This window comes from Lithobates pipiens, unplaced genomic scaffold (assembly GCF_037356315.1).
Source record: "Lithobates pipiens isolate NorthernLeopardFrog02 unplaced genomic scaffold, aLitPip1_a1.2 Scaffold_13, whole genome shotgun sequence".
In the NCBI taxonomy this organism is placed as follows: Eukaryota; Metazoa; Chordata; class Amphibia; order Anura; family Ranidae; genus Lithobates; species Lithobates pipiens.
This window is the reverse complement of record NW_027507718.1, coordinates 269474321-269498861: the sequence shown is the minus strand read 5'-3', so window position 1 is coordinate 269498861 and position 24541 is coordinate 269474321. Positions and strand designations below refer to the sequence as shown.

Below are 24541 nucleotides of genomic sequence, written 5' to 3'. Positions count from 1 at the left end.
GTACGGCAGACTGGCACACACACGGCCGGATTGGAGTGCAAAAATACTTTCTTAGTCCGCCGGACTTTTGGGTAAAGAAAAGTCCGCCGGATCCTACACACAGGGAAAGCCCTAGCCACATAGCAGATATCTGGTGGTTATTATGTATAAAACACTTTGGGATGTTTAGAGAATACTTGCTTTCAAGTTGTGTGCTATGATTCCCCCTGCTGGCATCTTTGTCACTAACAGGGGCCAGTGGGAGAAACCACAGCACATGGCGTTGTATTTGACACACCTGGAAGTGTTGGATAGTGGCTGGAGATTTGCAACTGAGCAGAGTTTTAAGAAACAAGCTACTAAAAAGGCAAGTGTACATCTGATTCTTTTGCAAGATTTGTCTTATGACAAGGTAGCTTTACATTCAGTTCAGACAATATGGGGAAATTCTTAGGGATAGCAGAGACTAAGTTATGGCTCTTATGCCCTGTACACACGGTCTGACTTTCCGACGACAAATTTTTTTCCAACAGATTTTGGCCCAAACTTGTCTAGCATACACACGGTCGCGCAAAGTTGTCGGAAAATCCAATTGTTCTGAACGCGGTGACATAGGACACGTACGACGGGACTATAAATAGGCCAGTAGCTAATAGCTTTCATCTCGTAATTTATTCTGAGCACATATTCCATCTGAAAGTCCGACCGTGTGTACAGGGCATTAATCTCATTATACCAGATTTTTATCAGCAATTAAATATTAATAAATACGAACCTATCTGAAACATTGAGCAGAATTATGGTAGGCTTGAGAGGTTATTCTTTATGACAAGTTAGTTATTAACTGAGTGGTAAGTGAATAGTCTGTGGAACGAGTTGTGTGCTTTCTGGTTTTGTTTCTATCTTTGTAGAGATCTATCCTCAACACCAGGGCCATAGAGGGGCCATAGAGTTCATCACTGTGGTCCTTTGAAGTACAATTTCTGTGGCTGCCTGGACATTTTTCTTTGGTAAAAACCAAGGAAAGGAAATGTATTCTAAAGAGGTCAAGGATCTCAAATTTTGTCTCTGAACTGTTAATGAAAATGTTTGGGTAAAGTGTTTAAGAATAAAATAAATCCTTTGTCCCTGCAATTTTCCAAGTAATTTGCAGAAATGTCTGTACGCCCACGTGGGTCTCCATTACTCCACAGTAAATTTGCAATGTTTCATGTTTTGCAGGTTAAGCCTGGCTCCACGTGTGCTGTGTTTGGTTTGGGAGGTGTTGGGCTCTCTGTGATTATTGGATGTAAGGTTGCTGGTGCCTCCAGGATTATTGGAGTTGATATAAATAGTGATAAATTTGCAAAAGCCAAGGAGTGTGGGGCCACTGAATGCATCAATCCAAAGGACTACACAATTCCTATCCAAGAGGTCTTGGCAAAGATGACTGATGATGGTGTGGATTATGCATTTGAGGTCATTGGAAACACTTCAGTAATGGTTAGTGACATATAAAATTATAATGAGTAGTAAAATGATTGCTGTAAGTTAAATTGTTTTCTATTATTACACGCATACACTATTAAAGACTTGTTGTTAAAGAGATACAGACACATGTAGAGAAAAACTGTAGAGGCACCCTTAAGGTTAAATTAGTGCTAAGCAAACTTAATTGTATAACAAAAAATGCTGTTTGATTTTGATAATTTGTAGCCCACCTTTTTCTGACTCACCAAAATTTAGAGCAGTGGGTCTTCTGTGTTGGGCACCTAATATGTAATAGTAAGCAAATTAAATTAAGCAAGTTCAGTTTTAAACATATTTGCCCTTATTCACCAATACTCTAGGATAAAAGTAATCCCCCTACCATTTTTCCCTCCAATCTCCCCTCTATCTCTCTGATGACTAGCTTAAAAAATACTAAATCCCTGTTTAGTTTTCCCAGTCTAAGCAGGGAAAAAACAGTGTCAGCGAGGATCCTGGGTGGAGGGCCTTAGGTGAGAGCATAACTTGTGGGTGGGGCTTAATGCACTCAATTGTAGCACTCGCTAATGCCTGTACTCACAGGCAGAGGTCGCTATCACGTGAAATCATGATTAAGGTGGCACTTTGACTTAGAAGTAAAAAGTGTACTAAAGCGCTAATATGAACTAATAAATAAATAAATAAGTGACAAATACCAGAAGATGACCAAATAATATAGCTGAAATTATTGTGTATATGAACTGATATCACGCAAAAAATGTTGTTTATATATAGAATATATAATGCGCTAATATTAACCTCCCAATATAACACGGTGTAACCTCCTTATGGTTAATCAGTGAGTCATGTGCAAAATAAGCAAATGGAGCCTATTATAAATAACATAACATCCTTCACCATAACAAAATCCTAAAACTAAATATCAATGTGATGGTAAATTATTAAACACAATAAAAAAAAAAAGAACATTTTTATATAATAATGTGATGAATCACAGTGCACAAATATCTCAATAGGACAGCATACTGCTGTGAAGAAATGTAACGTTTTTAGTGATTGGTGAGTTTAGAAAGGTTTCAATGAGTAACCCCAATGATAGAAATGCCTTGCTCATATATTCAGCTGCTCTTTAGCATGGGCTGGCTTCTGGCTTTCAAAGAACTTCCACAGTATGAAAAAAACAAAAGAAAACAACCATTGCGCAGATAGTATATTGAATATTCCCTATAAACTAAGGGGAAACTCACACTTTCCAGCAGAATGAATCACATATGGTAATGTCAGTTGCATACAGCTAACAGCTGGGATCTCCTCACACACTAACAGTGCACACACAGCACTGCTCGCCACTGGCTCCTCCCAACCGGTTTCATCACTAGACATGTGACTTTTTCACTGACTTAGAAGCAAACCTACTTTACTTGTGCAGTCAACCCTATGTATATGTGGCACTTCCTGTTTGCGCACACCTCACATTTGGAAGCTCTGTAACTTCTCCCAATGAATACTGTGCTTTCAGGTGGGTACCGTGGAGCCTCTTCCCACTCCACTAGCACAGCCTGACATGTCACCTCACCCACCAATAACACTATGAGACTTCTCTCTTCTTCCGTGACACCTCCGGCTAGGTATATGGGAGACTCTGACCTTGATATCGGTCCCCCTTTGTGGGGCATCAATCACCATGGGGGTGGGGGGGGGGGCGGACAAGCTTGCAAATCCCCTCTCTATCAGTGCCCTGTGTGATCCATGACATGTCCCCAGTACTCCTGATAGCTGGCTGCAGGCTTGCAGGCTTGCTCCCTGATTGTGGCTTGCATGTGGATTTTCTGAACACAAGTGGATTTTTTGAACTAAAGTGGAGAGTTAACAACCAGGAGTTGTGCTTTGACTGCTTCTGCTTGACTGCTTCTGCTTGCAAGTGTTGTTTTTGGGGGTGTTTTATTTTCTCCCCTCCTTTATTTGATACATTTGCTAGCAGTTTTTAAAAGACCTTTTTTTCTGACACTTTTTAACCACTTCAGTTCCGGACCAATAAACACCTTAAGGACCAGAGGTCTTTTTGCAATTTCGCACTGCGCTGCTTTAACTGGTAATTGCGCGGTCATGCAATATTGCACCCAAACGAAATTTGCGTCCTTTTCTTCCCACAAATAGAGCTTTCTTTTGATGGTATTTGATTGCCTCTGCGATTTTTTTTTTTGCGATATAAATGAAAAAAGAGCGAAAATTTTGAAAAAAAAAGATATTTTCTTCTTTTTGTTATAAGAAAAATCGAATAAACTAAATTTTAGTCATACATTGAGGGCAAAATTTATTCAGCCACATGTCTTTAGTAAAAAAAATGTCAATAAGCGTATATTTTTTGGTTTGCGCAAAAGTTATAGCGTCTACAAACTAGAGTACATTTTCTGGAATTTACACAGCTTTTAATTTATGACTGCCGATCTCATTTCTTGAGGTGCTAAAATGGCAGGGCAGTACAAATCCCCCCCAAATGACCCCATTTTGGAAAGTAGACACCCCAAGGAAATTGCTGATGGGTATGTTGAGCCCATTGAATATTTATTTTTTTTGTCCTAAGGGATTGAATAATGACAAAAAAAAAAAAAAAAATTTTTTTTTACAAAAAGTTGTCACTAAATGATATATTGCTCACACATGCCATGGTTATATGTGAAATGACACCCCAAAATACATTCTGCTGCTTCTCCCGAGTACGGGGATACCACATGTGTGGGACTTTTTGGGAGTCTAGTCGCGCACGACACCCCGAAAACCAATCACCACCTTCAGGATTTCTAAGGGTGCAAATTTTTGATTTAACTCCTCACTACCTATCACAGTTTCGAAGGCCATAAAATGCCAAAATAGCACAAAACCCCCCCAAATGACCCCATTTTGGAAAGTAGACACCCCAAGCTATTTACTGAGAGGCATGTTGAGTCCATGGAATATTTTATATTTTGCCAAAAGTTGCGGGAATATTACAAACTTTTTTTTTTTTTGCACAAAGTTGTCACTAAATGATATATTGCTCACACATGCTATGGGCAGAAGTCAAATTACACCCCAAAATAAATTCTGCTGCTTCTCCCGAGTACGGGGATACCACATGTGGGGGACTTTTTGGGAGCCTAGTTAACTAGCTACCTAGCGACACTAGCGACACTGATGCAGCGTTCAGAAAAATTATCGCTTAGTGACACTGGCAAAAGGGGGTGAAAGGGTTAACTAGCGGAAATCAGGGGGTTAAAACCATTATTGGGTAGTATATCGGGGTACCTAGCGCTATAAAAACCTGGCGGTGAACCTAAAAAAATAACTAGCTACCTAGCGACTGTAGCGACACTAATGCAGCGATCAGAAAAACGATCGCTTAGTGACACTGGCAAAAGGGGGTGAAAGGGTTAACTAGCGGCAATCAGGGGGTTAAAAACATTATTGGGTAGTATATCGGGGTACCTAGCGATATAAAAACCTGGCGGTGAACCTAAAAAAATAACTAGCTACCTAGCGACACATGCAGCGATCAGAAAAATGATCGCTTAGTGACACTGGCAAAAGGGGGTGAAAGGGTTAACTAGCGGCAATCAGGGGGTTAAAAACATTATTGGGTAGTATATCGGGGTACCTAGCGCTATAAAAACCTGGCGGTGAACCTAAAAAAATAACTAGCTACCTAGCGACTGTAGCGACACTAATGCAGCGATCAGAAAAACGATCGCTTAGTGACACTGGCAAAAGGGGGTGAAAGGGTTAACTAGCGGCAATCAGGGGGTTAAAAACATTATTGGGTAGTATATCGGGGTACCTAGCGATATAAAAACCTGGCGGTGAACCTAAAAAAATAACTAGCTACCTAGCGACACTAGCGACACATGCAGCGATCAGAAAAATGATCGCTTAGTGACACTGGCAAAAGGGGGTGAAAGGGTTAACTCTAGGGGCAATCAGGGGGTTAAATCTTTATTGGGGGGTGATAGGGGGCTACCCTGGACCTAACACTAACTGTCCTGACAGTTTTTACTGTCACAACTGACACTGAATGCATTGATCAGTAAAGAAATGATCAATGCAATCAGTGACACTGTGACTGGGGGGGGCGGGGGGGGGGGATCGGGGGGCGATCGGGGGGGGGATCGGGGGGGGTTTGTGTGCCTGTGTGTACCTACATGTCAGTGTAGTGTTCGTGCAGACTTACTTTTACTCTTCTCCTCGTAGTCCGGTCAAAAAGACCGCCCCGAGGAGAATGACATCACTTCCTCCTTCCTGTGTAAACAATACACAGGGGAGGAAGCTTCTCATTGGCCAGGAGCGATCCAGAGGGGGTGGCCGAAAACGAACGGCCATCCCCTCTTCACGGAGCGCTCCTGGACCGAATCGGACCGCCGTATCCAGCGGGAGGGGGTCCGATGGGACCCCCCACCCGCTGGAAGGCAATCACGTAGATGTACGTGATTCTGCCTGCCTGTGCCATTGTGCTGACGTACAATGGCAATACGGCGGTCCTGAAGTGGTTAAACAGCATTTTTTTTCCCCTCTTTCTTCCTGCCAAATTAGGGGAGGGGTTAATTGTTCACAGGTGTATAAAGGTAGTTATACAAACTCCCCCTTGAGCTTGCTCCCTGATTGTGGCTTGCATGTGGATTTTCTGAACTAAAGTGGAGAGTTAACAACCAGGAGTTGAAAACAGGAGTTAAGACAGGAGTCTCTAACCTCTATCCTACCTCCATCCTCCCCTACATTTTAAAGATCCCACTGCAAGGGGCAACCAGACAGCTTTCCAGAAATGTCAGGCTGACAGCAAGCCAGATTCACCGGAACCAGATTGTTTAAAGGGGACAACCGCAGCCAGGTAAGCTCGCACCTACACTCCCCCCCCCCCCCCCAGTGATTGTTCCAGGGACTCCGTCCGACCGCCTACGGGGGTCAGGAAGGAATTTTTGCCCCACTGGTGCATTTGGCTGCTACTGTCAGGGGGTTTTTCGCCTTCCTCTGGAACAACCATAGGTTAGCATACCCCTACCTCCGGCCTCCTTTCCATTTTTTACGCTATCCTAGGACGACTATTCCAGATCACAGCCAGACTTCTTTTCTAAGCGGAGACCTCCACCTTAAGTAAAGGCAGCTGGAACAGCCAGCAACCGAATACAACAACTCCTTCCGCATCCATATAGGCATCCCCTGATCAACTTGCGCGCTAATAGCCTCAAGCACGGCGGCAAGTCTGATACCTAGCCCCACCTCAGGATCAATACCCTGATCAGGATCATCATCTTAGGCCCATAGTACCATCAACAGCATCCACAAACCATGTGCTACTTCAAATACTCAGCTGAAGTTCTGCACAGACTAAGGAACATCAACACCACATTGCCATCTTCCATACAAAAAATACTTCAAAGAGAACAACTATTAAAAACCGGACGACAACCAGCTCCCAACCACAGGAAGACATCTACTCGACCACTACAATTAGATTGCGCCTTGATTAACGCCAGGTCTGCAGTCAAACATAGACTGGAAGTACACGACTTCATCATCGAGAACAATGTAGACTGCCTCTTCATCACCGAAAGCTGGTTAACCTCTGACTGCAACACCATCCTCACCGAATTGGTGCCGGAAAACTACAGGATCCTAACCGAACACCGGATAGGGAAAAAAGGAGGAGGCCTAGCAGTGATCTTTAAAGGTCACCTGGATCTCACTAAACCATCATCTCAGAACCCAGTGTCTTTTATGGAAACCCTGACGCTACATTTTCAACCAACACCCCATGACACCACTCATATTCTACTGTGCTACAGACCACCGGGACCAAAGTCCAATCTTCTTTCACCCCTCACGGAATCCTTTGCAATGCACACCCTAAAATTCAAAAATTTCCTGGCACTCGGAGATTTCAACCTTTGGGCAAACGAGCCTAAAGACCCCATCGCGACTGCCTGCATCAATCAACTAGAAGAACTGGGTCTACAGCAACTGATAAAGACTCCCACGCATGGGTCAGGACACACCCTGGACCTCATTTTAAAACAGAACATCGACGTCAACATACTCGACAACATAACTCTGCCATGGACGGATCACCACGCCATCAAATTCAAAATCACTACCAACATCACCAACGCAAAACGGAAACCTGTAACAACGCACTGGACCAGATCGCATAAAAAACTGTACTCCGAAGCCTTCAAAACCACTCTGTCCAAAAAAATATCTACAATAACCTTAAACCACTCTACGGAGGAAACACTCAACTCCCTGAACAAGGCATTACTGCAATCAGCAGACTCGGTAGCACCAAAACACAGGGCTCTCATCAGGAAGAAAAATGCTGGATGGTTTACTAGCTCCCTCTCCGTACTAAAGCAAGAACGCAGAAGAGCGGAAAGAACATGGAGAAGAAATCCCACCGAGGAAAACCTATTTAACTACAAAGGTCTGACAGAGAATTATCGGAAAGCAATCTTCAAAGCCAAAAAGGACCACTTCTCATATACAATCTCAACGGCCGCAAACCAACCACAGGAACTGTTTAAACTGGTTAATCAATCAATGAATCCGGTGTGCCTAGAACCCCCAGAAAGCGAATCCCAGGATTACTGTGACAAACTGTCGGATTTTTTCATTGATAAAGTCAAAACCATCAGGGAAACAATTTGTCAGAAGAAAACATCCAACCTCAGCCAGCAAATACATAAAGAGGATGTCCGCACCAACATACCGCAACCGCCAAAATTTTCACTATCCCCAATTACCGTAGACACCGCAAAAAACATCATTAATAAACTGCGTGACAGTACCTCACCTATTGACATCATCCCCACAAAACTACTGAAAGAATGCTCCGACATCGTGGCTCCAACCATAACCCACCTCATAAACCGATCATTCCACGAAGGGATTGTTCCCAGCATCCTCAAACAAGGCATTGTCAAACCTCTACTCAAGAAACCAAACCTGGACCCTCAGGATCCAAACAACCGTAGGCCGATTACAAGCCTCAACACCATTTCTAAGATCATGGAGAAAGCTGTAGTACATCAGCTACAACTTCACCTGGATACTCACAAACTCCTGGACCCGCTGCAATCAGGCTTCTGCCCGGGTCATGGAACAGAAACAGCTCTCCTCAAGATTTGGGATGACGCCCTCGAAGCAGCAGATGACGGAGAGCCGTGTCTCCTCGTACTGCTAGACCTAAGTGCAGCGTTTGATACAGTAGATCACAATACTCTACTCGTCCGCCTCACAGAAGTAGCCGGAGTCCAAGACATAGATCTCCATTGGTTCGCGTCCTTCCTAGGAAATCGGTCACAGACAGTGAAACTAGGAAAATTCCTCTCCGAAACTCGGGCAGTCACCTGCGGAGTCCCTCAAGGCTCTCCGTTGTCACCCGTTCTCTTCAACATTTACATTCGCCCACTCCTTCAAATCATCAGATGCTCAGATCTCTGCTTCCACTCTTACGCTGACGACACGCAACTTTATTTCCGGATCAATGGAAAAAAAGATCACCAACAACAACTTGAAAACTGCCTCAAATCAATAGAGGACTGGATGACCACCAACTCCCTCCAGCTGAACCAATCAAAGACAGAGCTTCTTATCTTACACCAAAATCATAAGCCCGCAACCAAAACCTCCTGGTCTCCACCAACCGTCTTTGGGCAGACTATCTCCCCAAAGACCAAAGCGAAGAGTCTCGGGGTTATTTTAGACGCACAAATGTCAATGGATGCGCAAATAGGATCTGTAGTCAGTCGATCTCACCATCTGCTGCGCATGCTTCGCAGACTCATCCCTTTTATCCCAAAGAATGACAAAGCAGTGGTAGTTGGAACAATCATTAATTCACGACTGGACTACGCAAACTCGCTTTACATAGGATTACCACAATATCAACTTGCGCGATTACAACTGATCCAAAACACGGCGGCAAGGCTGATAACAGGAAAAAAACCCTGGGAATCCATTTCTCCTTCACTGAGGAGCTTACATTGGCTAACCGTAAAAAATCGGATCACGTTCAAGACCCTTTGCCTCACCCACAAATGCGTGCATAGAGAAGCTCCGCAATACCTAATGGAGAAAATAAATCATTACAAACCAAACCGTCTTCGATCAGCCAACAAAAACCCCCTCCTCGTGCCCAAAGCCCGGTATAAATCCAAGGGTGATCGGAGATTCGCTGTCCAAGGGCCTCGGCTATGGAATGCTCTACCAATCAACATCCGCCTGGAAGAAAATCACCTGGCTTTTAGGAAAAAACTCAAGACCTTCCTCTTTTAGCAGATGATCAAAGCTCGCCACAGCGCCTAGAGGCGATTCAGTTTGCATTGTGCGCTATATAAGTATTTCATTCATTCATTCATTCACCCAACATTATGCTGGTTGCCCCTGTCAAAAATAACATTGCATCCTCTCCTTCCACTGCAGGTTAGACCCTTGCAATGTGTATGCACTGACTTCTCTTCACCCCCACGTCTAATTCCTGTTCTTTGATATGCCATGCATGCACGCTTTTAGTGACTTCAGATCAGGCAGATTGACTTAATAAAGTTCTCTTACTGAGGTAGTTGGATGTAACAGATGAACAGTTCTCAGCAACATCCTCCATACATATTCCTGTACATGCTCTTCTCTGTGCCCTTAATTGTGTCTGCCCTTTAACCATTTAAGGACCGCCGCATGTAATAATACGTCGGCAGAATGGCACGGACAGGCACATGCACGTACCCGTACGTGCCTGCCTTCCAGTGGGTGGGGGGTCCGATCGGACCCCCTCCCGCTGGCTGCGGTGGTCCGTTTCGCTTCAGGAGCAATGCGGGATGAGGGGAGGGCTGTTGGTTTCTGGCCATCCCCTCGTGACCGCTCCTGGCGAATGAGAAGCTTCCCCTGCCTGTGTAGTGTAAACACAGGCAGGAGGAAGTGATGTCATTCTCGTTGTGGCGTTCTTTTTGACCGGATGGCGAGGAGAGAAGACATCATAGTAAGTGCACCAACACTACACTGACACGTAGGTACACATAGGCACACTTTTCATCCCGGTCACCCCCCGATCACCCCCTGCCCCAAGTCACAGTATCAATGATTGCAGTGATCATTTATTTACTGATCACTGCATTTAGTGTCAGATGTGACTGTAAAAAGTGTCAGGGCAGTTAGTGTTAGGTCAAGGGTAGCCCCCTACCCCCCCTAATAATGGTTTAACCCCTTGATTGGCCCCCAGGTAACCCTTTCACCCCCTTTTGCCAGTGTCCCTAAGCGATCGTTTTTCTGATCGCTTCATTAGTGTCACTAGCTAGTTATTTTTTAGGTTCACCGCCAGGTTTTTATAGTGTTAGATACCCCCATATACAACCTAATAAAAGTTTTAACCCCCTGATTGCCCCTAGAGTTAACCCTTTCACCAGTGATCACCGTATAAGTGTCACTGGTGACGCTGGTTAGCCAGTTAGTTATTTAGTTATTTAGGTTTCCTGTCAGGTTTTTATATAGCGTCATAGACCCCCATATACTACCTAATAAAGGTTTTAACCCCCTGATTGCCCCTAGAGTTAACCCTTTCACCAGTGATCACTGTATAAGTATCACTGGTGACGCTGGTTAGCCAGTTAGTTCTTTAGGTTTCCCGTCAGGGACCCCCCATATACTACCTAATAAAGGTTTTAACCCCCTGATTGCCCCTAGAGTTAACCCTTTCACCAGTGATTACCGTATAAGTGTCACTGGTGACGCTGGTTAGCCAGTTAGTTATTTATTTATTTAGGTTCCCCGTCAGGTTTTTATATAGCGTCAGGTACCCCCATATACTATCTAATAAAGGTTTAAACCCCCTGATTGCTCCTAGTTAACCCTTTCACCCGTGATCACCGTATAAGTGTTACGAGTGACGCTGGTTAGTTAGTTTGCTTTTTATAGCATCAGGGCACCCGCCATTTATTACCCAATAAAGGTTTAACCCCCTGATCACCCGGCGGGTGATACTGTATCAATTAGGTTTTAGGGTCAGATAGGGTCTACGTCGCCCCAGGCAGCGCTAGGTTAGTGCCAGTACCGCTAACACCCACCCAAATGTTTGTAATATTCCCGCAACTTGTGGCAAAATATAAAATATTCCATGGACTCAACATGCCTCTGAGCAAATAGCTTGGGGTGTCTACTTTCCAAAATGGGTTCATTTGGGGGGGGTGGGGGTTTGTGCTATTTTGGCATTTTATGGCCTTTGAAACTGTGATAGGTAGTGAGGAGTGAAATCAAAAATTTGCACCCTTAGAAATCCTGAAGGCGGTGATTGGTTTTCGGGGTGCCGTACGCAGCTAGGCTCCCAAAAAGTCCCACACATGTGGTATCCCCATACTCAGGAGAAGCAGCATAATATATTTTGGTGTGCAATTCCACATATAACTATGGCATGTGTGAGCAATATATCATTTAGTGACAACTTTTTGTAAAGATTTTTTTTGTCACTATTCAATCACTTGGGACAAAAAAAAATATTTAATGGGCTCAACATGCCCCTCAGCAATTTCCTTGGGGTGTCTACTTTCCAAAATGGGGTCATTTAGGGTGATTTTGTACTGCCCTGGCCTAAATGTATGACTAAAATTGAGTTTATTCAATTTTTCTTATAACAAAAAGTAGAAAATATATTTTTTAAAAAATTTTATGTCTTTTTCCATTTATATTGTAAAAAATAAAAATCGCAGAGGCAATCAAATACCATCAAAAGAAAGCTCTATTTGTGGGAAGAAAAAGACGCAAATTTAATTTGGGTACAACATTGCATGACTGCGCAATTACCAGTTAAAGCAGTGCAGTGCGAAATTGTAAAAAGACCTCTAGTCCTTAGCCTGACAATTGGTCCAGGGCTTAAGTGGTTAATGATGCCTCTAGTGCCCCATGAAATAGTCATACCTTAATTTGGTGAGAAAGGTCCATCAGTCCATAAGTCTATTTAGCATATCATTTGGAACAAAGTGGGGAAGTAACAAAGTGACCTATTACATCCTTAGCAGCATTCTCTTTCTTTTCCCATGCAGAGTCCAAAGACCTTTTTGCCTAGATACCATTTCCTTTTTATATGCTTTGTCCAGCAGAGGGCAGTGCTTCTCAAAAAAGGAAAGCCTGACTAGCAGCGTTAAAGGAGTTGTAAACCCTCATGATCCGTTTACATCTAGGCATTGCTATTTTACAGGCATTTTTGCAGAGTGTTTGCAGAGTTTTGCAGAATTTTTGCACAGGTGTTAACAAGGTTAAAAGGTCACCAATATAAAAGCAGTAAAACACCTGTAATCTGTAAAAAAAGAAGCCCATGTACTCTTTGGAGCGATGGGCGTTTTGTTTTACGGGACAGAATGCTCAGATGTGAACAGGGGCTATTGAAATGAATGGGATTTGTCTTGTTAAGCTGAGGCTTAGAGCAGAAAAACGCCCAAAAACGCCTAGATGTGAACAGAGCCTTAGCGTTTTTCCTGAACCCGGTCTTTCCAGCGACGGGGACGAGCACACCAGTCAGTGTCTTTGCTCCTGATTGGATAGATTGATAGCAGCGCAGCCATTGGCTCCTGCTGCTGTCAATCAAATCCAATGACGTGGGAGCCGGGGGGCAGGGCAGAGTCTTGCTGTCTGTGATGCAGCAGTACACGGGAGCCCACACATGAGTGCCCCAAAGGAAGAGCGGCTCTCCAATGGGGCACTCGAGTAGAGGAAGAGCCAGGAGTGTGGCTGAGGGACCCCAGAAGAGGAGGATTGGGGCCACTCTGTGCAAAACCAACTGCACAGAGGAGGTAAGTATGACACGTTTGTTTAAAAAAAAAACTAACCTTTGGATATCCTTTAACTCCTACCTATCCACCAGCACCACTTCTGCTGGGCAGAATCAATAAAATTGTGCAACTAACACAGCAGAAAATACACTTACCCCAAAAAATAATTAACACAGGCAGCACAATAATATTTTATTAAGTCCAACTTTACAAATGGACTTCACAAGGAAGAGAAAACTTATCATCTGGAAGGAGTGCTTAGAGGGGGTGGGGGGGAGTGATGGTAAATCTAATTGCTTTTGTCCTCAGTTTAGCTTTAGCGATATTCTAAACCTTCCTTACTCTAAAAAAGTGTTTTTTTTTGTTTTGTTTTTACTTTTTTTCTTATTGCTGCCATGGTCCCCATTAGTGATGGAGACTCACATTAATAAAATGCTAATAGGAGGTTAATTCTTAATTACTCTATACAATATGAAAAAAATGTGTTTTGGCAGATTTTGTCAATGGAGAGTAGGCATAGCGCTTAGATGATTTTGATTGCAACATCAAATGTGTGGATACTGGGTAGGGAGACTGGTCACTTTTTTCATTTAGCTCACTGGTTGAACAAAAAAAACAGAAACATGTATGGCCAGCTCAACTTTTTGTGTTAGAAGTTCAGACAGTGCTGGCTGGGTAAACCAATGAAAGAAAACTAAATTATTTACACTCTTTTTCCACTGACAATTCTAACTAACTGAATAGTTATACACAACCCCTAAATGTTAAATGGATTAATCCTTGAAGCAGTATATTAAATATGTTATAGTGCTAAAATTTAATTCAACAAAAGACACGGATCATTTTTCTCTTGGTAGTAAAAACATTAGTACTTAAAAAAATTAAATAGACAATTTTGCATAAAAAAAGTATAATAAAGGGCTTAACGAAAGTGGTGTGGGTAAATGGTGTTTAATCCTAAGGTAATGCATATTAAGTCATATTTATAAAGAATTTAATAGAATATTTTTCACACATTTGCGCTACATTTAATTAACATCCAACCTAATTATAAGCATATTTACCATATATTTGGCAGGTTAAAAAAAAATCCCTAATTATAAAAAGCTGCTCTTCACAAGGGGCAACAAGGGCTGAGGCACGTTTGTGCAACTTACTCAGACACCATAGAGGTGAACTTGTTTTGGCAAATTATTTTGAGGGTTTGTCAACATCTGATACGTGTTGGCTATGTGCTTTTGCAATGTACTTATGAATGGTGTTTCTGTTTTACAATTATGCTTAGTGAATACCGATTGTTTTCTAAATTATTAGACCTCTGCCCTTTCATCCTCCCACTTTGGCTGTGGAAAAACTGTCATCGTTGGCTTGGCTCCGTCATCTGCTGTGATGTCATTTGATCCCTTGCTTATTCTAACCGGGCGCATCTTGACTGGAGCTGTTTTTGGAGGTAATGTAAAATTAAGAATTGCATGATATTTTATTAACGTGCACCACTGGACTATATTTACTGTAGAGTGTAATTTATATTTTCAATAAACAATTACTGGCATACAATGACAACCAATGCAGTCACAATTAGAGTGACCCTTGAGTCCATCATTGAAGGCAATTTTTCTATCAGTTTTAATCAACTGCAAAAACTGTTTATGTAGTCACTTTTCAGGAAAGTTGATTGGATGCTTCGATCTGATTAGCCAAAAAGCTGGTTCAAATAAACTGAAGTTGCTAAATTACCATGTATATGGCCAGCATTAAAAATCTTTTGTAAATGAGCAAATTTGGCCACACCTGGTTGCACTTTGGTTTCTGAAGGACTGAATATTTTCAAAGCATTTAAAATTAAGGGTACTTGAAAAGTTAAAGTTTATCAAATCTCCACTACCCCCCAGAGAAAAAAAAATATATATATTGTTGCATATCAGTACCTTGCTGTGGTGACTTCAATCTTCAATAGTTTTCTTTTTCAGACTACCCCTCCTATTTTTATCTGGTAATTTTGTGCAATACACACAATCACTGGGGTGACTACTCTTAATCCTCTACTGTATCTATAGAGGAAACCATGGTTAACTGTAAAGGGGTTGATTTACTAAAGACAAAGAGGCTATGCACTTTGGAAGTGCAGCTACTCTAGAGCTTAGTAATTGAGTGGACGCTCTGCTGACTTTCACCATCCAATCCTTGTATGTGTTTGGACATTCTTTGCTAAGTTAAACTTAGCAAGCTCTAGTGCAACTGCATTTGCAAAGTATACTGTCTATTTGCCTTTAGTAAATCAACCTCTTAGCCCCTGTACACACGGTCGGAGATTTCGACAACTAAATCCGTCGGATTTTGCCCGTCGGATTTTGCCCGTCGGATTTTGCCCGTCGGATTTTGCCCGTCGGATCTTGTCCGAAACTGTTGAATACACACGGTCGGACTAAGTTGTCGAAAAATCCGATCATTCAGAACGTGATGACGTAATTTCGTTATGATGGGACTACGTTCAGGCTGGTAGCCAATAGCTTTGATGTAGGAATTTGATCTGAGCATGCGTGGCACTTTGGTCCGATCAAAATTCTCTACACATGATCGGAGTATGTCCGATCGAACCAGTTGGTCGGAAAATATTTCCAACAAGTTGGAAAAATTGGGTCCGATGGATATTCCGACGGAATCAGTCCGATGCATACCACACACAGTCGGATTATCCGACAACACGGTCCGATAGGAGACATTCCGACGGATTCTCCGACCGTGTGTACAAGGGCTAAGAGTTCTTGTTGTTAGTAAATGATTAAACTGTTCTGGGCTTTTGACAAGGGTCATGTGTCTGACCTTGATATATGCTGCACAGATCATAGATATATACAAATATTGAATATGATAATATTGCCTAATATTCAATATCAATACACTGAGCAAAATTATAAATGTAACACTTTTGTGTTTGCCCCTACTTATCATGAGCTGAATGCAAAGATCCATGACTTTTTCTATGTACACAAAAGGCCTAATTCTCCCAAATATTGTTCACGAATCTGTCTAAATCTGTGTTAGTGAGCACTTCTCCTCTGTCGAGATAATCCAGCCACATGACAGGTGTGGCATATCAAGATGCTGATTAGACAGCATGATTATTGCACAGGTGTGACTTAGGCTGGACACAATAAAAGGCCATTCTAAAATATGCAGTTTTACTGTACTGGGGGGGGGTCCAAAAACTGTATAACCGTCAGTATCTGATGTGACCACCATTTGCCTCATGCAGTGCAGCACATTTCCTTCACATAGAGTTGACCAGGTTGTTGATTGTGGCCTGTGGAATGTTGGTCCATTCATCTTCAATGGCAGTGCGAAGTTGCTGGATATTGGCAGGGGCTGGAACACGCTGTCGTAACGCTGTAGTACGCGACAATCCAGAGCATCCCAAACATGCTCAATGGGTGACATGATATGTTGGACATGCAAGAACTGGGATGTTTTCAGCTTCCAGGAATTTTGTACAGATCCTTGCAACATGGGGCCATGCATTATCATGCTGCAAGGTGAGGTGATGGTCGTGGATGAATGGCACAACAATGAGCCTCAGGATCTCGTCACAGTATCTCTTTGCATTTAAAATGCCATCAATGTGTTCGTTGTCCATAGCATACGCCTGCACATACCATAACCTCACCACCACCATGGGCCACAAAGTTCAGAAAACCGATCACCGACACAATGCCATACACCCTGTCTGCCATATGCCCCGTAGAGTGAAAACTGGGATTAATCCGCAAAGAGAACACCTCTCCAAAGTGCCAGACACCATCGAATGTGAGCAGTTGCCAACTCAAGTTGGTTACGATGACGAAATGCAGTCAGGTCGAGACCCCAATGAGGACGACGAGCATGCAGATGAGCTTCCCTGAGACAGTTTCTGACAGTTTGGACAGAAATTCTTTGGTAATGCAAACCGATTGTTGCAGCAGCTGTCCGGGTGGCTGGTCTCAGACGATATTGGAGGTGAAGATGCTGGATGTGGAGGTCCTGGGCTGGTGTGGTTACATGTGGTCTGCGGTTGTGGGGCCAGTTGGATCTACTACCAAATTCTCTGAAACGCCTGTGGAGACAGCTTATGGTAGAGAAATGAACATTCTATTCAAGGGCAACAGCTCTGGTGGACATTCCTGCAGTCAGCATGCCAATTGCACGCTCCCTCAAAACTTGCGACATCTGTGGCATTGTGCTGTGTGATAAAACTGCACATTTTAGAGTGGCCTTTTATTGTGGTCAGTCTAAGGCACACCTGTGCAATAATCATGCTTTCTAATCAGCATCTTGATATGCCACACCTGTGAGGTGGATGGATTATCTCGGCAAAGGAGAAGTGCTTACTAAAGCTGGCCTTACAACATTGAATTTTCTTATTCAATTTCCTTTAGATTTACCTTCAACTGTGTAGTACAAGGGCCTGTCTGATTGCACACAAATTGAAAGTGTTTAGATTTGACCTTATATTATATGGTTTTGGTAAATCTAAAGGAAATTTATAGAAGAAAATTGTATAATGTATGGCCAGCATAACACAGATTTAGACAGATTTGTGAAAAAATAGGCCTTTTATGTACATATAAAAAGTCATAAATCTTTGCATTCAGCTCATGATAAATAGGGGCAAACACAAAAGTCTTGCATTTATAATTTTGCTCAGTGTATATTGAACATAATATGTATATATGGGATTATTTTTTCTGTAACAGGGTTTAATCTATCACAATTCATTGTGTTGCGTTGAGTCAAAATCAAATATTTGTTGTTCAGGGGTTCCCAGTTTAAATAACAGGTAGAAAATTACAAAGGTATTTACTTGTATTCATCTGTTTTTTTTTTCTTTGTAAAGGCTGGAAGAGTAAAGATGATGTACCAAAATTGGTACATGACTATCTCAACAAGAAATTTAATTTGGATCCCCTTATAACACACCATATGCCATTCGAGAAGATTAATGAAGGATTTGAACTCCTGCGAAATGGAAAAAGGTATGTCACCAATTCATTCGATGTGAACCTTGCTTTAAGAGGAACAAAGTCTCATTTAATTTCTCTATGGATACCAGGCAAACTAGATGTATAGACTGGACTCCTGTGGCTTGAGGATTACAAGTATGCAAGGCCCCACAGTGCTGATATAAGACAAAATACTCTTTAGTGTTGGTCTGGTAATTTGGCGCGTGACCAGGTTGAATGGGTAAGGGTTATAAGGGGGCAAAGGTGCAATAAGAGGCAGATAAATTGAAATTAAGCACCCTTTCCTTGTGGAAAAGCCCAGTGCCTTATGCCTTGTTTCCACTGAGCGGATCGGTTCGGTTTGGTTCAGTATGGTACGCTATTTTGAGTGTTTCCATTATGAAAGCGGCCCATACAACTGAACCATACCTCACCATTCATGGTCCTGCTTCAGATGTGGGGCCATAGAAAATGGTACAGTACGGTTAGGGCGGAGCTACTGGCATCACACAATACATTCCATTGATTGTAAGACAGAAAAAAATGTCAATACTGACATCAAAGGCATTTTTTTAAAACCCCATATGGCCCCTGGTGGTCCGACTTACAGTGGAAACACTCAACTGAATAGGCCGGACCATTATAACCCTTCCAAACTGTACCGACCTAAACTGTTCTGATCAGTGGAAACGAGGATAATAGGCACTGGCAATTTGAGGGAGACATTCTTTGGCTTGGGACTCCATGCATACCTCATGTATCAGCATGATGGTCAGGCGGTGAAGGGGATTACAGTTTTTTATGAAATTTATGCACAGAATATAGAAAAAAAAAACAATTGACGAAATACAAGACCTGATCAGAGGTAAGCCATGTAATAAAAAAAGAAAATTGGTCAGCATCCAATTTAAGGTCGCATTTTACACATTGTGGATTAATTAGGGTCAAATCCTTTACTGTATAATGTTGATAAACCAGTTCACCCTTTCATAAAATTCATCAAAAGCAACAGCATACCGATATGCCATGTGATATGCGCCAAAAGTCAAAACAGTGAAATAATTGATAGATATCATGTACATGTGTTTTGATAGATATCATGTACAAATACAGTATCTCACAAAAGTAAGTACACCCCTCACATTTTTTAAAATATTTTAATATATTTTTTCATGTGATAACACTGAAGTGACACTTTACTACAATGTAAAGTAGTGAGTGCAAAGCTTGCCGCACGATTTTACTGCGATTTTGCCACAATTTCAGGGAATGCCTGTGTAAACTTCAGGTCCATGGACCTCGAATGGTATCAAATATGAATGAGATATGAATGGTTCACATTGCGAATCATGGGGTAAGACTTGTCATGCGCCTCTGATGTCCAAAGTCCCAGGAAAAGTTGCACAAGTGTGAAAGAGGCCTAACAGTGTAAATTTGCAGTCCCCTCAAAATAACTCAACACACATTAATGTCTAAACCGCTTTAAAAAAAATGAGTACACCCCTAAGTGAAAATGTCCAAATTGGTCTTAATTAGCTATTTTCCCTCCCTGGTGTCACGTGACTGGTTAGTGTTACAAGGTCTCAGATGTGAATGGGGAGCAGGTTTTAAATTTGGTGTTATTGCTCTCACTCTCTCATACTGGTCACTGGAAGTTCAACATGGCACCACATGGCAAAGAACTCTCTGAGGATCTGAAAAAAAGAATCGTTGCTCTACATAAAGAAGGCCTAGACTATAAGAAGATTTCCAAGGCCGCGTACACACGGGCGGATTGTCTGTCCAACTTAGTCCGCTGAACCGTGTTTCAGCGGACAATCCACTCGTGTGTGGGCTTCAGCGGACTTTTTCAGCGGACTGTCTGACGAACAAAGTCTTACGGAATTTCCGAAATTTTGTCCGTTCAAACTTGGTTTTGTCCGTCCAAACTTGGTTTCAGCGGACAGTCCGCTCGTGTGTAGGCAAGTTGGATGAACTAAGTATGGCGCATGCTCAGAAAGGATTTACACGGCCGAAGGTTGCATTGCAGTGTATAGGACGTCGTTTTTCTAGTCCCGTCGTACGTGCTGTACACGTCATCGCGCACGCTTTCAGCGGACTGTCTGCTCATCGTGTGTGGTCAAGTCCGTTCATGCAAATTTTGAACGGACTGTCTGTCGGATTGTCTGACGAACTTAGTTGGCCAGACAATCCGCCCGTGTGTACGCGGCCCAAGAGGCTGAAACTGAGCTGCAGCATGGTGGCCAAAACCATACAGCAGTTTAACAGGACAGGTTCCACTCAGAACAGGCCTCGTCATGGTTGACCAAAGAGGTTGAGTACATGTGCTCAGCATTATATCCAGAGTTTGTCTTTAAGAAATAGATGTATGAGGGTTGCCAGCATTGCAGCATAGGTTGAAGGGGTGGGGGGGTCTGCCTGTCAGTGCTCAGACCATACGCCGCACACTGCATCAAATTGGTCTGTATGCCTGTCATCCCAGAAGGAAACCTCATCTAAGGATGATGCGCAAGAAAGCCCACAAACTGTTTGCTGAAAACAAGCAGACTAAGGGCATGGATTACTGGAACCATTTCCTGTGGTCTGATGAGGCCAAGTATTTGGTGAAGATGGTGTCAAGCATGTGTGGCGGCAACCAGGTGAGGAGTACAAAGACAACTACCTACAGTCAAGCATGGTGGTGGAAGTGTCATGGTCTAGGGCTACATGAGTGCTGCTGGCACTGGGGAGCTACAGTTCGTTGAAGGAACCATGAATGCCAACATGTACTGTGACATACTGAAGCAGAGCATGATCCCCTCCCTTTGGAGACTGAGCCGCAGGGCAGCATTCCAACATGATATCAACCCCAACACACCTCCAAGATGACCACTGCCTTGCTAAAGAACCTGAGGGTAAAGGTGATGGACTGGCCAAGCATGTCTCCAGACCTAAACTCTATTTAGCATCTGTGGGGCATCCTCAAACTGAAGGTGGAGGAGCGCAAAGTCTCTAACAGCCACCAACTCTGTGATGTCGTCATGGAGGAGTGGAAGAGGACTCCAGGGCAACCTGTAAAGCTTTGGTGAACTCCATGTCCAAGACGGTTAAGGCAGTGCAGGATGGTGGCCACACAAAATATTGACACTTTGGGCCCAATTTGGACATTTTCACTTAAGAGTGTACTCAATTTTGTTGTCAGCGGTTTAGACATTAATAGCTGTGTGTTGGTTTATTTTGAGGGGACAGCAAATTTACACTGTTATAGAAGCTGTACACTCACTACTTTACATGGTAGCAAAGTGTAATTTCTTCAGTGTTGTCACATGAAAAAATCTAATAAAATATTTACAAAAATGTGAGGGGTGTACTCATTTTTGTGAGATGCTGTATATACATTGTTATCTTTAAGGGTTTACTATTAAAAAATATGTGGTTTAGGGTGTATCTGTTTTATTTTAAATCAGTAAGAACTTTAAATTATTGATACATTATGAGAAAAATGATATGCTAAAAAAAAACTTTATTTCTTTTGTAAATTCAATAGGATAAAATCATGTGTCTATTTACTGATATCATGTTGTAAACGAGGAAACAATTAAAATCTCCTTGCATTAATGAAATACTATAAAATGTGCTCCCCTCTGCGATAATACCTTGTGGAGGCGGTCAGGGGTAGGCTGGCTTGGTGAAGAAATGCTGCGATGGTAAAACCCTCATGGGTACCTGGGAAATCTACTTAGAAGTGGGGAACCCAGCTCGTGTAGGACCAAATGAAAGGTATGAAGCCTCAGCCGAATCCCCGGTAGTGGGTGGCACGATGGCAAGATAGCCTTGGAATAGAGAGGGAGCCGGGAGACAGCCGGAACAACCGCCGATGGAAACCAGCAGACGGAAACACCCGTTATGGTTCCTTTAAAAATGTGATTCCTCCCACGGTCCACTCCTATTTAAACTTCAATAGGGGGTAAACAGGTGTAAGAGCCGAACTGGATACTCTTGGATAAAGGATGGACCCAATGCTCGAATCAAAAAAAAAATAATTGGCTTGACGTCCCTACCAAAATCCATATCAGACCCTTATCCAAGCAAGCAGCCTGACAGGCCAGTAAAGGGGTGGGGGAGGTCGAGCGAGCGCCCCTGCCCCTTCCTAAACTATACCAGGCCATTTGCTCTCAGTGTGCTTTGGGGACACTTTTTCTTCTTTTTTAATAAAGGAATTGTCAAAAATGTCTATTGTGGTTTTTACTTTTTGACACTTTTCTTGGTGAATGGGTAGAGGTACCCAATACCCATTCCCATAGGGGAGTGCTGGGATCTGGGTGCTCACTCGCAACCTCCCCCATCCCGTCTCCAAGGCTGCATGCTTAGGTAAGGGTCTGAGAAGGATTTTGGGGGGGGGGACCCACATCAATTTTTTGAAAAATTTTGGAGTGAAGTTCCTCTTAACATCCATACCAGACCCTGGGGGGGGGGAACCCCCCCCCCCCCAATTTTTTCCTTGATTTTTCATCTCTATTGCTGGGAGTCGGCAATATATTACAGCCGTGAGCAAGTTTAAATTACATTTTTTTTCCTTTAGAAATGTCATTTTGCTGTGGCACTGTTCTACACATCGCACAAATGTGCCACTTTACAGGCATACTAAGGAGACCCCCCAGGCACGATATTTAAAGGAATATTTAATTTTTATTGTTTCAATTTAAGCATCGTTAAGATCACTGCTGAAAAAACGGTCCCTTTAAAAACTTTTTTTTAGCACTGATACATGTTCCCTGAGGAAGTACCCGGGTCCCCATACACTTTTTTTATAGCAATAACTTGCATATAAGCCTTTAAAATTAGCACTTTTGATTTTTTATCTTTGTGTCCCATAGACTTTAATAGGGTTTGCATGTTCGCTCAAACTTTTTGCCTGTTCTCATGTACTGGTGCAAACGGAACTGGGTGGTGTTCGGCTGATCCCTATCTAGGATTCTTGACAGTCTCTAATAAAATGTATGATAGTTACAATTAATTTTTAACCTATCCTATCTTTCTTTTTCTAGTATTCGCACAATTCTAACCTTTTGAAGCTGTATGATCCAAAGATCATCTGGTAACAAACTCCGAATGATTTCAACTATGAAAAAGATTCAGTAATAATCATTATGCTTAACCTCTTCTATATTCCAATACGTGATTTTGATTTAACATATAAAAATGGTCTGTACTTTGTCTTCAGTATTTTTATATCACCTAGATGCAGCATTATGCATAATAACAACAAACCTTTGTAACAACTTTTGATATAAAAATATTTTTTGTAATTTTTGTACTTTAATCATGGTTGTTGTCCATGTGAATTAATATTTCAGTTTCTAAACTGTTCACCTTGCAAAGGGTGGTGTTATTTGGGATCACACATTTCCACCCCTCCTATGGGGTGATGGTATTTGGAAAGTTCAAGTGCCACACCAGAACATGGTTCGGGAAATCCGCATTCTGTACGTGTTTTCCACACTGAATGTGTGATCTGCTGCGAGTGCCAACAACCCAAAAGCAGATCACAAAGTGCGTTTGTCTGCACCGGATTGCATAGCATAACAACTTAAGGAGGAACTGCAGTCTGCTCACGCAATTTGTAATAAAAACATCTTTGCCATTCTGAAGCTTCCCTCCAACCACTTTGCATATTATTTTATATATACTGTAATTCTGTACTTGCCAAATATGCTGCAGAAATCTCCCTCCACTGAGTCTGGTTGCATCCATTTTAACCTTGGGCAGCTGAAGCTGCTGCCTGTTCACTTCCTGGATTTACACAGACATACAGAGGCACACCTCCAACTATGCAGCTCTCATTGGCCCTCTAATGGCTCATCCTCCATTATAAACTCTCACAAGAGTGAGAGAGAGTGAGAGAGAGAGAGAGTGTGTGTGAGAGAGAGAGAGAGAGAGAGAGAGAGAGAGAGCTGTGCATAATTTCATAAGCCTAGGCTTTTTTTTTCAGATAAGAAACAGGAAGAGGGCTGTATAAGGTATTTACTAGCAAAAAAAACATGTTTTACCATCCAAAGTTAAAACAACAAGAGCTGAAGATTTGATAGATGGAAAGATGAAAAAATTACTGAAGTTCCGCTATAAGATAGAAATATTTTTCTATTTGTATTTTCATCATAGTTGTCCATTGGCAATTTTGGTGTGATAAGAGGAGTAAAGGTAAAGTGATCTACCCAAGGGGTTTTTATCTGTATTTTTTTCATTGCCAGTGTGACCATAAAAAAACATATGCTATTAGGTGATTATAAAAACATCAAGAACATTTAAAGTGGAAGTAACAACTAATATGCTTACGGTCACGTAATCTCTATTGTCATT

The 24541-nt window shown here is 42.3% G+C and overlaps 1 protein-coding gene across 1 annotated transcript in view; it reads left to right on the top strand.

Annotated features, from left to right (window-relative positions):
• The window catches only part of LOC143974845 (alcohol dehydrogenase 1), a 62824-nt gene extending 38992 nt beyond the window's left edge, over nt 1–23832 (top strand). Inside the window, exons 6-9 of the mRNA XM_077476602.1 lie at nt 1201–1461; nt 14541–14676; nt 18097–18235; nt 23230–23832. Of these exons, the coding sequence (XP_077332728.1) occupies nt 1201–1461; nt 14541–14676; nt 18097–18235; nt 23230–23254 (561 nt within the window). The 3' untranslated portion in view covers nt 23255–23832. The remainder of the gene's footprint in view (nt 1–1200; nt 1462–14540; nt 14677–18096; nt 18236–23229) is intronic.
• The last annotated feature ends 709 nt before the right edge of the window (nt 23833–24541 follow it).